This window comes from Nothobranchius furzeri, chromosome 2 (genome assembly GCF_043380555.1).
Source record: "Nothobranchius furzeri strain GRZ-AD chromosome 2, NfurGRZ-RIMD1, whole genome shotgun sequence".
Taxonomy (NCBI): Eukaryota; Metazoa; Chordata; class Actinopteri; order Cyprinodontiformes; family Nothobranchiidae; genus Nothobranchius; species Nothobranchius furzeri.
In genome coordinates this window covers 74,407,497-74,424,970 of record NC_091742.1, presented here as the reverse complement: position 1 = coordinate 74,424,970, position 17,474 = coordinate 74,407,497, and the positions used below count along the sequence as shown (strand labels likewise).

Genomic DNA, 17,474 nt, shown 5'->3' with positions numbered 1-17,474 from the left:
AAGCTTATTCTGATCTTTTACTTTACTTTAATAATTTAATTCAATTCAATTCAAGTTTATTTATATAGCGCCAAATCACGACAAGAGTCGTCTCAAGGCACTTCACATAATAAACATTCCAATTCACAGTTCATTAAGCCAATCAGAAATAATGTGTCCTATATAAGGAACCCAGCAAATTGCATCAAGTCACTGACTAGTGTCAGTGACTTGATGCAGTGACTTTAAATGTGCTTTCATAAATTCACTTTCACTACAAGTTTAAAAAGGGGGAAAAATACAAAAAAAAAACATGAAAAAAATATTATTTACCTGGAAAGCCAGTGCCTCAGCGCTCTCTCTGCAGGAGCGTTCAATCTGGAACTGCATTTCTAGGACACCGATCTCCTTCAGGAGCTGATTGGAAGCTGATTTTTACAGGAAAATGGGTTTCAGTCTAAATTAGGTTTAAAATGCAGAACCAAAAGCAACTGATTGTATACTTCCACTTTTTCATGTGAAATAGTTAAAAGTTTACCTATCGAACTTTATTCACTTTTATGCAAACACGAGGTAAAAAAAAATAAAGAACTCTGCATTTTTCCTGAAAACAGCCAATTTTTGTTTGCACCAAATATATCTTCTGTTTTATTTATTTAGTTTTCCAAAAGTGTGTTTTGGTTCTGCAGGGTTTTTTCAGCCAAGCCAACTTTATTTGTATAGCACCTTACAACAAATAAAACAACCAAAGTGCTTCACAGAAGTATTAAAAAACAAAACACACAAAGATGCACATCATAAAATACATAAAAACAAAAATAAACAAAGACTCTCATGCTGAGTTAGGAGCTAAAGCATAACATTGGGTTTTCAAGAGATTTAACACAAGACAGAGAAGATGGCAACCTAATCTACTAAAAAGTTTGTTAAAGACAAAGATGGTGCTGGTGTTCTCGGCTGGCCGTCTTTCGCAGGAGTTATTGTTTGTGTTTTTACTGTTTCTACTGTCTTTATGTTTTTATAGTCTGCCATGTGTTACTGGATCTTTGTTTTTCTGCTGGGATAATGCCGGGTTCTTCTGATAAAGTTCGGCAGGATACTTTGTTGGCTGGGACTTTTGCATGCCTGTGCCATGATCCTGCACCATCGTCCTGGGGGAGGCATCCTCGAGGCTTCCCTCGGCAGAGGCCAGGCGGAAAGCTGACAAAGTTTTATTTGTACGTACTTTTAAGTTTTGCTTTCTTTTTCTTTTTGGTGTGCTTGTTGTTTCTGCTGCTTTCAGATACTTAAATGATGAGTATAAGGAGTGAGTGTGAATAATTCATACATGTGAGCCTTAAATGTACTAAAAATAGCTTCTTTTAATGATGTTTATTCTTGTTTTAAATGCCTTTAAGTTTATTTTAGTGTCAGTCATGAGATCAATTGAAGAGCAATTTGTTTTCATAAATTTTTGTCTCTATTTTTAGTCTTTAAAAATGCTTATACTTTTGTATTGCAGTGGTATTTTTTTTTACCTTTTGCTGTCTTTTTTTGTTGTTGTTATTTATTTATATTTTTCCACATAAAATCATTCAAACAAACGTGTGAGGATCATGAATAAGTCATTACCCACCTTCCTCCAGTTCAGTGAGTCTCATATTGGCTTCATCCCTCTGCTTTTCCAGGATCTCACACTAACAAGCAATCAAAAAATACAAGACAGGGTTAAAAAATGGAAACCGCCCATGTTTATTTACAATTTATGTTATTATCACATGGCTGAGGTTGATGATTATTTTCAACATGAACTCAAGGTTATTCAACCCCACACTCTAAGAAATGAAAAGCTGAATTTACTGAACCAAGTTATGCCAACTGGCTCCACTAACCTGGTGGCTGAAATCTAAAGAACAGAGTGCTAAGTTATACGTTGTTATGTTAAAGGTGCAGTATTGCTCTTCAAGCAAGCTACATTTTAGAAAATACATTTCAAAGACCTGGTCTGACCTCTGACCTCTTTCTTCAGGCTCCCCATAGACACAGAATCTGATGGTTGCAAGGAAGGGTTACAACACCGGCTTGTGACAGCTCTGCTGAGCTGTGAACGTCCAGATTTACAGAACCAATTCCAAACCAAGGAAACCTCCTCTCAGTCTCTTTAGTATGCTAGCATTTAAAACGTGTGATGTTTTTATGGTGAGAAACAAGGCCCTTTTCAGCTTTCTTGATTTGTTCTTTACTTCAAAACAACAGCAGTTCAGCACCAATGCAATCTTGGGAAACACCACTACCAACAAAATCTCCAGGACACCAACCAAACTCCATCATGTCTGCCTGCTCACAGCAAACCACTCGTGCACACTCATTCTTACAGAAACAACAGAGTTGAGACTTAGCTTCGTTCCCAGACAATAACTCCATCACCTATAAGTTTCCAATAAGAACAGAACCAGACTCTAACATGTAAAGTAACACTTTAAAGGGGAACTAGCAGTTTTGGCATGCTTTTAGCACCCCTAGTGTCCATTTGTGGAACCGAAAGCAATACCTTTCTTCTTGCTGTGCGTTCGTCTTAATCTAACCGCTGAAACATCTCCTTGCCTTTCTAAATGTCTACAGGAGTGATTTATCACTAAATTAAACAAATCAGCTGTGTTCATGATCAAAAACACGTAGGAAACGTTCTGGAACCAGACTGCAGAGCCAGGCATGTAAGTTCATTTTTTTTCTAACAGACCAGACCGACAACTCTGAAGTTGCAAGTGGAACATTATGGCCACAAGGGACGATAGCGGCTGGGTGGCCTTTCATTAACCATGTAAAGGGTAATTTTAGCACATACTGGCTCAAGAAAATGATTAAAAATATGAAAAAGTTGCAAAGAATCTCTTTAAATAAGATTTGCATACAGCACACATTCAGAGGAGCAGTTTGATGGATGGTTCATGATCCAATCATTTAGAAGGGGGACCAGCACTGGATTGGCTGAGGATCTTGCAGGAATCTACATTTCAGAGTTTATTAAATGTTTTTGTTTTAAAGGTTGAATATGGAACAATTTCATAAAAAGCTATATTTTTAATAAGTTATACCTCCACAGGGTGTTTAGAGGTATGCAGAATGAAGGTACAGTATTTCCTTTAGAAGACAATCTTTTGGGGGGGACGGGCACAACACTGGGTTTATGTTTACATCTACTAGCCACTAGAGGGCAACATCGTGGGTTGCTGGCTGGCTCTGTGGAAAATGGCGGACGCTTCTGAGCCCAGAAGTTGTTCTAACGTTAATTAATGTGGTAAAATAAACTTTTAGTAGAAATTAGGCCTTACCCTGTACATCATGGTGCTGGCTTGTAACTTCATCTGTCTGCAGTGAACCTGGTACCCCCACAGCTGGAAACCTTGTTCTATTGTTACAAGTACAACCTCCACACACTAGATGTCGCTTTGTGTTCATGGTTAACATTAAACTTTTAATTTTTTAGTTGCCATACATGAAAAGCTTTTCAAGCAATATGGCAAAAAGGTGTTCCAGAAAAATATCACAGACGGCAACTTGTAAAAGAAATGTAAATTAATCATTTTTTAAGAAACAAAGTAAAAATGACATCCTGTTGTAAAATTTGGTCACTGCAACCACTTTAAACAACTCTGAAAGGGAAAAACTTCAAACAGCAGCTTTAGCTCGTTTTAGTGGGACCAGTTTACATAACAAGTAAATTCAGCATTTCATTTTAGAGTTCAGTGATGAATCTTCAATGTATTTTTATTTTATAATGTCAGTGAATCCATTAATAATCCAGATAGATCCCATGTATGTGAGCAGGACTCCGTTCTTCCTAAATATGAACACAAATACCTGAATATCGCCCCAGTCTTCAGAAGACAAACTGCTTTCTTCATCAGAGTCTGAGGAGGAAATCAAAATAATTTATTCACAAATTAAAGACAGAAACCAGTTCTGAAAACTGGCCATTGTTCAGTGCTCAGCTGAAACTGGTCCCACATCCTGTCAGCGTGACCGGGAGAGGAAGTTCAGGGAGACGTGTGGTCGGAAAAAGAAAAGAAGTGAAACAGCAGAAGGACCTTCCACTCTCTGCGGACACATGCTGCCTTATTATGTCCTGCCTATATCCATCTGAAAATGTCATCATGCATCATTACAAGCTTATTTTTTAATTTTTTTATTTTTATTTTTTACAAATCCTGCTATAAATTCCAATGAAATAATGAAGATAAACGGAGTTTTAGAAGAACGACTAATTTTTAGAGTTTGAATATAGACTTGCCATTAAATGTGTTGGCAGTTTTTGTCATTTTAAAAGTTAATCAAATAGGTATGGAAAGTAATCAGACTGTGTTTCTGTCAAGGTGTAGGACCATCTCAGCATGATCAGAAGAAATGAAAAGCACCTGAGTTAAAAACATGAGTGTCACAGCAAAGGGTCTGACTACCCATATGATTTTTCTGTTTGTCTTTTTTAATAAATCTGCAGAAATACGGGATGCTGTGTGTACATTAATGAGGAAAAATGAATTTAATTGATTTTAGCAAATGGCTGCAAATTAACAAAAATTGAAAAATTGACGGGGGTCTGAAAACTTTTCGTACCCGCTGTACGTACAGTATCAAAGATAAAATGCATTGAACCATTGTAATTTCTACCCATTTCTTCTTTTTCTGCTCATGTCGACATCTGAGTTTGTCTTCCTTTATCCACCTCCACCTTTAGTCTACACCATTTTCTCTGCAGCACTCAGCTACTCTATAAACCATGGCCTCCAGAAATGTTATGCAGGGCCCGATTATGGCAAGTTACCATTTAAATAATTAAGGAAATCTTATGTTATGCTCTTCTCTAACACTTACTCCGTTCCACGTTCCGTAAATCAAAACCAGACAAAGTGAAACTCCCTCTCATATCTGTGTTACTGGAGCTTACCTCCAGCTGCACTGTCCCCTTCCTGAGTCCACATCCTTCACGCTCCCACCCTTTACTGATTCTAAATAAAACGGCACATCCCAGGATACACAAGGACCTGCTTTCTCAATGAACAGCAGCCTGATTATGCTGATTACAGTGAGTGGACGTTTCTGCTTTAACCCTTCCCCCCTTCTGTCAGGAGTCACAATAAAATAAGGAACCAGCCCCATCAACGCCTTGGTTTCAACAATATCTTGTTCATCACAAGCATTTGTCAAGTTTTGATGAGATAAAATGAGTTAATATTAGCAGCTCTTTGGTTCTGATGTCACATATAAAGGTTGTGTGACCCTCTGTGCCCTTTTGGCACAGTGATAAAAGGAAAATGTAGCCTTGCTCATGCATGGGGTCTCTGAGGGATGACTCTGTCACTCTACTCCAAGATCAATGTCACTCAAGCAGGCAGGGTGAGCAAAAGTGGCTTTCACTCCTCTATTAGCATCTGTGCTAAAGTTCATGACCCGCGTAAGCATCCACCACCTGCCATAGGAGCCACATTACTGGGTGAGAATTCAACAGATGACGAGAATGGGTGGCAACGATGATGTTGATGATGACACACGTTCTTTCATGATGAATCATTTAGAGGCTCAGATCCCTGCTTCCTGTTTTATTTATTCTCCTGCCTTTCAAGAGTTTATTTCTAGAAGTGCAGCCTAAACTACTTGACTCACATTTTTCAATAATTATACTTTAGTAGGGATGCTTGATATTGGCTTTTTTATCGATATCCGATATATCGATATTGCTGACTTTTAAGTTCCAATTCAAATATGAACTGATATTGATACATGCCGTCTCTCTCATACAAAAGAACAACTAAAACATTTTGGGTTACTAACATCACATATTTATCATGCATGCTTACATTTCAAACATTTTATGTGCAAAATGACTACTTCAATTTAAGTTGCTTATAGTAAAAGTGCCATATTTATTTTGTCTTTAACAGCATCTGATATAGAGTCACTGACCACTTTATTGGGTACACCTGTCCAACTACTTGTTAACGCTAATCACTAACCAGCTAATCACATGGTGGCAACTCAATGGGCATGTTGACAGAATGAGAAAAGCTTCAGAATGGGGAAGAAAGGTGATTTAAGTGACTTTAAACTTGGCACAGTGTTTCAGAAACTGCCGATCTTCTGGGATTGTCACACACAACCATCTCTAGAGTTTACAGAGAATTGTCCAGAAAAGGGAAAATGTCCATTGAGCAGCAGTTCTGTGGGTAACAATGCCTTGTTGATGCCAGAAGTCGGAGGAGAATGGCCAGACTGGTTCAAGCTGATAGAAAGGCAACAGTAACTCAAATAACCACTTGTTACAACCAAGGTATGAAGAAGAGCATCTCTGAATGCACAACATACGAACCTTGAGGCAGACGGGCTACAGCAGCAAAAGACCATTCTGGGTACCACTCCTGTCAGCTAAGAACTGGAAACTGAGGCTACAACTCACACAGGCTCACCAAAATTGGACAATAAAAGATTGGAAAAATGTTGCCTGTCTGAAGAGTCTCAATTTCTGCTGTAACATTCAGATGGTGGGATCAGAATTTGGCATCAACAACATGAAAGCATGGCTCCATCCTGCCTTGTATCAACAGTTAATGACACGGCCATGTCAATATGGACCAAAATCTCTGAGAATTGTTTCCAGCACCTTGTTGAATCTATGTCATGAAGGATTAAGGCAGTTCTATATATATATATATATATAAATAATTCAAATCTCAACGTCTGCGGGTGGTCTCATCCTTCTAAGCTCGGGTCCTCTATCAGAGGCCTGGAAGCTTTAGGGTTCTGCAGCTGTTCCATCAGGTTGTTGGTCTCACCAAACCGCTGCACTATACTTCCTTGGCTCCTCCATTCATTCCCTGCAGTCTCTGTCACTCACTGCTGCAGCTCTGCCCTCTCAGTTTGCCTCGCAATACCTCCTCATGAAGCACGCCTCTGGTAGGAGGGTGACTTGCTCTTTAACATTTATAGACATTTTAAGATGACTCTGCACCGGTGTAAAGTTGGTTTTATTTTTTCAGTCACACTCCATCATAAACCCTTTCAAACTCATTTGTTCATTTGTTTTTATTGAAATCTGTAGGAAATTTGACCAACTTGGGTGGTTTTCCCTCACCATGCATCTCGAGGCTGTATCAGAGTATTGCAGTGGGGGCGCCGGGGGGGGGGGGGGGGGGGGGGGGGGGCTATAGCTACCCCTGGATTAGTCATTGCACCCCCATAGCACCTCAAGTAAATATTACATTTTTTTACCACGAAATTTTTATTTTACGTGTAGATGTGAAAATATTTAATATACAAAACAAAAATAATCAGTAAATTATCATATAGATAGTAAAAACTTAAACCAAAACAGGAAATTGAGGTTAACCTTTGACCTCATTTTCCACCTGCGAACGAGTGAAAGGTAGAGCTAGTGGTAAAATGGATCGGTTTTTGTTGCCCAAATTTCCACAGGTTCAGTCAGAAACGAATGAATCTTTGGAAGTGATCTCCGACCCACAAAAACCTACGGATCTGGATGAAGAGAGTCAACCCTCAACCGCCGCAGCAGTCGAGGGTTTTGTTGCTGGAGATGCTAACACTAACGTTAGCTAACCTTGCAGCACTATAGATGGTTTTCTGTGTGGCTGTATGTGTTTATGATTTCATGGAAAAGTCAGCGATTGTTTATATGTTTATGACGTATATTAATGATTGTTTCAGGTGTTGTTGAGGTTTGGTGCACGCATGTGTACCTGCTAGTGTTGAAGGTGTTTTAGAGAACAATAGGTACGCATGTCCACTTCCTTCATAGTACCCCCAATAAAAAGACAAGCTCCTTCATAGCACCTGCAGAAAAAAAATTCTGAAGCCGCCACTGGAGTATTGTCCTTTACAGCCTAAACTACCATTTCTTTTTTTAGGTGTACTATTTCCTCCGTGAAGATTAAACACATTTTGCTCAGCAATCTGGCATTTTTGTTGCCTTTTTCATTTTTGCACACTTCAGTGAACAAACCGCCAGATGGAGGATCCGATCTTATTATTTACAGTAATCCCATTCGTGCTACACTTTATACTGACCCCATTAGCAGCGCTTTCATCTACAAGCACTTTTACAACATAAACATTCAATAAGTGGTTTCAATGAGCTGTGAAGTGTCAAATAATGATTTTTACATTGAGTTATAATTGCAAGGATCAATGAGGCTGCTGCAAAAAGATGGATTAGTAATGTGTGAGGCAAATTTACAGTGCAATGTGGATTATTTGGTCGTTTTTGCATGCAGGTGACAGCAGGTAATTTGTTGTAAACACCTAAACCAGAAGTTACTGTATGAACAGTATTAAATTTGAAAATATAGCATCTTACAGGAAAAATTGTGGAACAAAAGCCAATTTAGTGTTGGCCTCATGAAGTGGTTTGCATTCAAAGTTAATTAAAATGTGTTTGTTATTTTACCTTGATCACCATCGACAGTAAATTTAGGCAACACAAAACGTAAAAAATAAATAAATCTTGCTTGCAGCTGTGATCCACACTGATTCCTGATGTTTCTGTCGAGAGCATGAATGTCTGAGCGGGTGTCTTCAGAATCAGAACAGCTGATAATAAAAGGTGGAACTTAACTCTCTCAGGTTCAAAATAAGTTTTGATAAAAGGACAAACAACTAAGTCCTTCAAGGGTACTTGTGAGTTAAAAAATGCTCATGAAATACGTATGTGGAGTAACCAGGTAGGTAGGTTTTAATGTTGCAAATCTGCAACGCCTGCCTCCAGAGGGTTAAACATATTTTTAATCTCTTTTTTTCATCTTTTTGATACCTTAGTTTCTTTGTTTATGAAGCGCCTCGTGATTTTTATCTTGAGAGGAGCTATATAAAAGATCATTTTCTTTTTTTCTTTCTTTCTTTCTTTCTTTCTTTCTTTCTTTCTTTCTTTCTTTCTTTCTTTCTTTCTTTCTTTCTTTCTTTCTTTCTTTCTTTCCTTTCTTTCTTTCTATACATACATACTTCTGTCCATCTGTCCGTACATCCATCACCCAACTATCCATCCATCATAAAACCAATCTTCCATCCATCCATCCATCCATCCATCCATCCATCCATCCATCCATCCATCCATCCATCCATCCATCCATTCTCCAGTCTGCTTCTCCTCCACTTCCAAATGCTAGCTGGTGTTGCGCCCTCAAAACATTTTACTGTTGAGGCCTTCGTCGCTAGCATCTCAAAACTAAACTCAGCACTATGGAATCATCTACCTCCTCGCTCTCCCCCAGTGACCAGTGGGAGCTTTTCAACTCCACCTGTCTGGGAATTTTGGACAATGTGGCTCCTCTGAAATACAGAGGAGCCAGCCGACCATCTCAACCTTGGTTCAATGACACTACATGCTTAATTAGGAGACAATGTAGGAGTGCTGAGTACAAAGAGAAGAAGGACCATCTGCAAATGTCTCTAGATATGGTTAGAGAGAGTTTAGCTTGTTACCAGGCAACAGTTAGAACTAATAAATCTCAGTATCTCTCCTCTATCATTGCTACCAATAACCACTCTCCAAGTACTATTTTTAGGACAATTGATGAATTTCTCAACCCGTCTTTGACTGTCTATATTGACACCTCTGTACACATCTGTGTGACATTCCAAAGGTTTTTTGTTGACAAAATATCATCAATCCAGTACAGGGTTGGTAAACTTGGTGCCACCGTCATGGCTCCTGGTTCTGTTCCGAGTGCTGTCCTAGAAGAGTTCGAGCCAGTGTCACTCTCCACACTAGCTGCCCTGGTGGAGCAAATGAAACCCTCTGGGAGCCCTGTAGATTTTCTCCTGGCTAGGATGGTAAATAAGGTTTTTTCTGTTATGGGTCTCTCATCTTAACTCTCTTTAATTCCTCTTTACATTTTGGTATTTTGCCATCTGACTTCAAGCATGCAGTGGGGTGGCCCTTACTCAAAAAAACCTAACAGTGATCCAACTGTACTCTTGAAGTTCCGATTTCTGAACTTCCTTTTATGAGAGATTGTCTTTACTTTAGTCCATCAATTTCTCAACAATAATTCTGTTCTAGATACTTTCCAATCAGGCTTTAAATCATGTCATAGCACAGAATCAGCTCTCCTGATGGTACACAATGACATAACTAGAGTAGTGCACAATAGGCAGACGGTTGTGCTAGTTATGTTAGACCTCTCAGCCGCCTTCAATACAGTTGATCACAAGTTCCTTGTTTCATGTGTATGAGACTATGTTGGACTTAGCGGTACAGTCCTGAAATGGTTTGCCTCCTATCTGTCAGGAAGAATCTTTTCAGTGAAGTTAGGCGATGCCTTTTCTCCACCAGCTCCTCTATCTAGTGGTATTTCCCAGGGATCACCCCTGGGCCCCCTGCTATTATCACTATACATGTTGCCACTGAGAAAAATTATGATGAAGCATAACCTACACTTCCACTGCTATGCTGATAATGTACAGATTTATCTTCCAATCAGTCCCACTTCAAACATTAGCATAACCTCTCTGCTGAGTGCCTCGATGATCTTCAGCTATAGCTCTCAAACAACTTACTGCTGTTAAATGAAAGAAAAACAGAGTGAATAGTTTTTACCTCTCCAAACCATCCAATTGAAACAATTGAAAATTGATAAGCAGATCAATGCAGTAGTCAGGACTAGCTGTTATCAACTTAGAGCCATCTCCAAACTCAAGCAATTTATCAGTCACTTAGACCACAAGAAAATCATTCATGCTTTCATTAGTTTACACCTCGACTACTGTAATGCCTTATATTAGTGCAAAACTCTGCATCCTGTCTCCTCACAAACACATCTAGGTGGAGCCATATTACTCTCATTCTGTCAGAGCTACACTGGCTCCCTGTATCTTTCAGAATACAATTCAAAATCATCCAGCCTCGGTCCTGTCTATCTCTCTGACATTTTATACGTACACAAGCAATCATGACCAACAAGGTCAATGGGGAAGTCCGTTCTACATCTCCTGAGGACACAAATTGAGGCGACCGCATGTTTTCAGTGGTGGCTCTTTCACTCCGGAGCAAACTTCCCAACGCCCTGCGCCTGACGATAGACATGTCCACTTTCAAGTCAAACCTTAAAACACACCTTTTTCAGCAGACATTTTGTTTTCAGGGATTTACTAGTACCTATCCACTCTTTTATTCTTCTCTTTTAGCTTTTTACGATTTGTGGGATTTTACTTGTGTAGCCTCTTATTCAGTTTTTAATTTTAAGGTTTAAAGCTCTATAATTTATTGTAATCTCTATTTTATGCACTATGGTGTTATTTTATAATGTATAGCATTTTGGTCATCTTATGTTGTTGAGGAAACACTATATAAATAAACTTATTGATTGATTGATTGATTGATTGATTGATTGATGATTGATTGATTGATTGATTGATTGATTGATTGGTTGGTTGGTTGGTTGATTGATTGATTAATTGATTGATTGATTGATTGATTGATTGATTGATTGATTGATTGATTGAACCATCCATCCACCAGTTCATCCATCCATCCATCCATCCATCCATCCATCCATCCATCCATCCATCCATCTATCCATCTACCAGTTCATCCATCCATCCATCCATCCATCAAATAGCCATCCACCAGTTCCTCTATCCATCCAGCATCCATCGATCCATTCATCCACCTATTCATCCAATTATCTAACCATCCATCTAACTATCCATTTTACAATTATCTATCTAACATCATCCATATGTTACATACAGTACATACATACCTACATACATACATACATACATACATACATACATACATACATACATACATACATACATACATACATCACCCCTCAATTCATCCATCCACCCATCCCTCTATCCATCCATCCCTGTGGACCCTGCATGTATTTCCCATCAGGCATTTTTATTTCATTCCAGACTCAGTCATCATGTTGAATCCAATCTTTCTGTCTGTTGTTTTAATCTGACATTGCTGCACTAACAGCTGATGGTGAAAGTTCAAGTTGGCAGCCATCTGAGGACATGAAACACGTGCCCTGCACTAAGATGCCCTTTTGTACTGAAGCTGGAATGTTTGTTATGCCGTTTCTTTTTGAAGGATATAAATAGCGTATCTGCTCTCAGCTTTTATTTGAAGCCATGTGACGCTTACACCAAATGAAATAATCTGATCTAAATAAATAAAAAAAATCCTCCCTAAATTTTACTGTAGATGTTGCATGCTGTGTGAATTGTGCAGGAAAGCAAAGCATCTTGATCATGATGAGTTTTAATAAATTCTCGAGTGCCTTTAGCTTTGTTTTCTGACTGAATCACATGATGGGCATTTGAAAGGCTGATTCCTGATTTTATCCTTTGGCTTAGTATTAGGATTAAGATTTTATCATTTTGAAAAAACATAAAATATGTTTTGCACAGTAATCAAATGTAAGCATAAAAATCTGTAGAGCAGTTATAGAGGAACAGCTTGGATGGTCCAAAGTGAAAATCTGCGGGAAAAACATGAAAAACTGAACAGTTATGAGTGAAGACTAGTGCTGCTGACTTATCGCGTATAGCTTCCACAACTAATAAAATGCTAGAAAAATGTCTTTTTGCTTTTTGAAATTCATTTGGCTGTGCTGTAAGTGATTATAAATTATCAATTATATTAAATATTAATATTATTAATGAAAATTTATATTGGATTATTTGTACTTTTTAAACCTTTATGTTTGAAAAAATATAACTTCATCTGCATCATCCTTTCTTAGACTCTAATGTGTGTTCAGAGGGTTGGGGTTAAAAGTCATCATGTTTAAGTTTGCTGTGTTTCATTGCAATTCAGTTTTAATTATTTGCACTCTGTAGATAGCTGCTTTGTACAAAAATGTTTCCTAATTTGTTGTGAATGATACATATTAAAAAACTGGAATATTTGGATGTTGTGATTCATCTGCAGCTACCAATCAAGGAGAGGTGTAACGATTAATCACAAATATGTGTAAAGTGATATCGAGACAAATAATAACAAATGCATTTTCAAAAAGATAAACTAACTCTGTTAATCACACCTCAAGTACTGCCTTGCATCATGCAGGTGAATCTTGCTTGTGTTTATTTATGCGACAACTTGGAGCACACTTACAAAGCACACTGAATTCCAGTAGTGATGAAAAAGGAAAACACAAGGTCAAATGCAACTAAATGCATTCTTACCTGATCCAATAAGGAAAGCCTTTTATATGTCAACTAACTATTTTAAAGAGGTGGTCCTCTGATTAATGCCTAATATGATCGTCACTCAGAGTTTCACATCCAGGCTGAATGTGAAAATAGTCCACCCTGTTTCCTGCATTAGCCTCTGACAGAAACTAGACAAGGGAATAGTTGGGTCAGAAAAACTCAGTCTCTTCCACGTCACAGGGACAACTAATGTTCGTGGTCTCATCCACCTTGGTAACCGCGGAATGTTACGTTGATTTTTCGTTGACGAAAGAGCAGAGCCTCAGTTAGTAGAAGCTAACCGTTAGCATTAGCAACTCCATAGTAGAAATTCTTCAGGCTTGTGTTATTTGTGAGACAAAACAATGATGCAGAGGAAACAGAGTTAGCAGTAGCGTCACAGTGCAGTTAGCCAATCAGAGACAGAATCTTGGCATATTCTGAATGTTAATGAGAAACAAATCCTAACATTCAAAATGCATTTACTGATTTGTAACAAGCTGTTACAAAACTTTCATCATTCATAAACGTTGTTGTTTCACACATTTACCTCTTTGCTCGTTTCCAGTGATGAAAGGGAGTCTGATGTGCTTGTTGTTTTGCTGCAGGTTGTACTCCCAGGGATTTTTGACCCTAAGGGTCATCTGTTGTTAAGGTCTTACTCCAACACAAAAATATCGCTTGCTTGCAATGATTTAGGTATGTACTGCCCGCTATCGCCAGGGAAAATACACACCATCACTTTAAAGGACACCTGGAAACTCTGTAACTTATCTGCTAGCCTAGTGTTGCTAGCTAACGCAACCCAAATCTACAATGATAGCGTTTTTTTTTTTTTTTTGTTGTTTTTATGTAAAAGCAGATTCTAAAACTGTAGTGGGTAAAGATTAAGCACCCCCTCCAGATGGGCTTACACTTACAAGCGCTAGTTCATGAGAAATAAAAGCTGTTTCTCCAAACTGAGGCTATTCAAGTACCTTAGAATAAACTTTATCTCAGAAATCCTCGTTTCAGAATGAGGAGAATATTATAAAATCAGTGACGTGAGGAAGTGGTAATATTATGCGAAGTGGAGCTCTGAGGCTAAATCAGAATATCTAAATGTTTCATTAGTTCCACTAAGCCTAGAAAGGAGACACAGTGATAGTTAAAGGCATGAAGTGATAACAAGGAGTCAATTAAAACACACCAAAGCATCTTAATTGCTCTTTAGAAACAGTGACTAGTTTTCCCACCACACATTCATCCTCCGTTTATTCAGTCACACATTCCTGTCAGACAGAAACTGTCAGTCCCAGCAACCCCCTCCCTCATCTGCATCAATCATCTATCAAAAAGCAGAGGTTTAATGAAGCAGCTGGTTTAATTCTGCCAGCAGAACTGGGCTGAGGTGATGGATCAGTGGATTTCGGTTCCACTGATATAATGTGTCTGTGGGGGGTGAGGGGAGCTGGGACTGTGGTTTATATACAGCGTTTGTAAATAAAATTAGCAAAACTGCGAGTAGGAGATTATGAGCTACAACACAAACACGCAGACGAAAGCACACTCACCTGCCCCAGCTTGGGCCTACTCAGCACTTATGACTGTGTGATTGGATTATCTGGGCTTTTAGCAGCACCACAGCTGCAGCTGACAGGGAAGCTATCCTGCTTAGGTCGAGCCGGGGTCAACGAGAGGCCAGCGGGGCCGCAACCTTTTCGCAAGAAGACGAAGCCCTCAGGCAGGGAGGGGGAATCAGGAGTAGGGAATTTTAAGAGACAAATCGCAAGAGGAGGGAGTTGTTTTTTGTTTTTCTTAAATATTGCTCAGTGGTGACAGGTCTGATTTCTGGAAGCTTACGGAGGAGTGTGCCTAAATCTAACGGAGGGGAGCAGGAAAGATGGAGCGTGTTGGCGGATGGAGACGGGATGAGTTGTGACAGAAGAGCCTTGCAGATACTGCTGGCCTCCTGGTGACTCCACTGTACGCAGAATACAAACAAACAAGCCCGCTGCTGATGCTGATGCTGATGCTGCTACAGGCTCCATCCACTCCCATGTTAAAAACTCTGATACCTCACACGTCCCTTTTTACCGCCACAAAAAACAAACGCTTCTGAGCAATTTTGTTTAGTCAAAACAAGCATTCTCACACAAAGATATCCCCAGAGCCAGGAGCTGTTTCTATTCTATCTGTTTTAACAATGGTCATCACCTGATATCATATCATGAAGTTGCATCTCTAAATCATATTCTATGATCCACACATGAACGTCTGAGGCTGCAGGTGTAAACGAACGAGCCCAGGCAGTTGTTACTGAGAATAGCAGCCTGATTATTCAGCGCCCTGTGGGGGGTTTGTCTCCTCCTCGGTGTAGACCAGAGGATGATGTCCAAGTCTATTGGCGAGAGTAAGTGATGATATTCTCCCTGTGATTGGTCTAAGCACGCCAACATGAGCAGATCTACCCTCGCTAGTGGAGAGAAGTGATGCAGGAACGTGAAATGTGGATCTAATTCATCCGCTCTGAGGTCAAAACAAGATAAAAACATAAAACAAGGAATATAAACATGTTTTCTGCGCAGAATTTGCTTCTGTTGTTTGAATTTACCTATGACTTAGCTTTAAAAATTCTAATGAATAATTAAAATTGATGGTCTTTGCTCCTACTTTGGAATTTAGATCAACTTTTTACAATTATCACTTATTACTGTTTAGCTTTTTTTTTGCATCAGAATTTGAAAAAAAGAATATATGCAATAACAGTCTGAGGTCTTGTAAATTAGATTTAGTTTTCTCTCACGAGTCTTTTCTGGTTAAATAAAGGTGAAATAGAGTTAAAATAGAATTAATAAATAAAAATAAGAGTAAAATTCCTAAATAAAATGTTCTTTTGTATCGCATTCATTTTCTTTAAAATGGTGTATAAAGGTTTTGTATAAATAAAAAAATTTTGATTTATTTTCTTGATTTATTTCATCGTATTTGCTTCTCTGTCATGCTCAGTGCAATTGAACACAAGAATGTAAATAAATCCATTCAATAGTTGCATCAAGATTAATTTTAGAAACTACAGTCAGTGTTCAAACACTTCTGTCTACATCAAGTTCAACCACGGTGCCAACATGTGAACAAAAATCTAACTAATTTGTTTTAAAATGTGCAGAAAACACAAAAATTACTAATAATGAAACATAATTAAAACATTGACTGAAGCCGTTTAAGCTGCTTTAAACTTAAACAAACTTTAACACATTTTCTAGAGTATTTATTGTGGGTTATAACATTTTTATCAGTGCATGGTGTAAGCTGTTTGCAAAATGTAAAGTGTGTGTGTGTGTGTGTGTGTGTGTGTGTGTGTGTGTGTGTGTGTGTGTGTGTGTGTGTGTGTGTGTGTGTGTGTGTCTGCTCTTCCCAGTGAGCTCTGTAGGTGTCGCTCTAACCCTTTCCTCCACCACTTGTTGCTCTGCTGCTTCTCCAACAGGTTCTTCCCTTCTCCTGAGATGAAAATGTGTAAAAACTTCCTCTTTGTCCCGTAAAACCGACAGAAACCTGCAGCGTTTTTATCCTCGTGTCTCTGATTTGTTATTTTTATTCCTGATTTGTTGCTGCTGAGTGAATTCGGTTGATCGGCTTGGATTCATTCAGTTGTTTAAGTCAAGGAACAATGAAATCATGTGCAACAAACCCCAGACATGCTGTCAGAATCCTCCATCACTGAGGCCTTCATCGCCGTCTCACAGTGATGATGTCAGAGGTGAGAAGCCGTCTGGGTGAACCAGGCACCGAGTGGCACAGACGCCTGGTCACCATCTAAAAGAGAGGAAGGAACATTATAAACACACACTGATACTGTCTGCAGCTGAGCTCACACACACACACACACTGACTGTTCTACCAGCAGCTGCCTGTCTGTGTCAGGATTATAAGTTTTTTAGTTTGACCATAAAATATAAATCATTTGATAATTTAACACAAATTCAAATCAGCTATTTCATTATGTGACCAATTCAATGGTTTAGTTTCTGGGGGATGATGAGCTCCTGCTGCAGAACCCAGAAAAGTCAACAGTTAGAAGCCTAATCTGTGAGCGATCATCAAACATGCAAAGCAGCAGAGGCCCGTTTGTTTGTTTGTTTGCTTAAATTGCTTTAAAAATAAATCATCATGACTTGAAATTAATTTGTGTTTTGTTGTGGAAGAAACTGTTCTTCAACTTTAGTGAAGCAGAGGAAAAATCCTGGGTTCATTGAGAGCTCGTGTTTAGGAGACCAAATGAATCCTTTTTTCTGATGTTTGGTTTTAAACGGGCAGTTAGA

General features: G+C 38.8%; 1 protein-coding gene across 4 annotated transcripts in view; it reads right to left on the bottom strand.

Moving 5' to 3' along the window:
* Positions 1–16,938, bottom strand: part of shtn2 (shootin 2) — a 31,444-nt gene extending 14,506 nt beyond the window's left edge. For 3 of the 4 annotated variants that reach the window (XM_015946460.3, XM_015946461.3, XM_015946462.3), the window contains exons 1-4: positions 4,904–5,044; positions 3,820–3,869; positions 1,595–1,655; positions 313–407 (exon numbers count right to left, since the gene is read on the bottom strand). In XM_015946460.3, coding sequence (XP_015801946.2) covers positions 313–407; positions 1,595–1,655; positions 3,820–3,869; positions 4,904–4,937 — 240 coding nt within the window. In that variant the 5' untranslated portion in view covers positions 4,938–5,044. Of the gene's footprint in view, positions 1–312; positions 408–1,594; positions 1,656–3,819; positions 3,870–4,903; positions 5,045–16,843 lie in introns of those variants that run through there. The other variant, XM_054747506.2, reaches the window with a different exon arrangement.
* Positions 16,939–17,474: the final 536 nt, after the last annotated feature.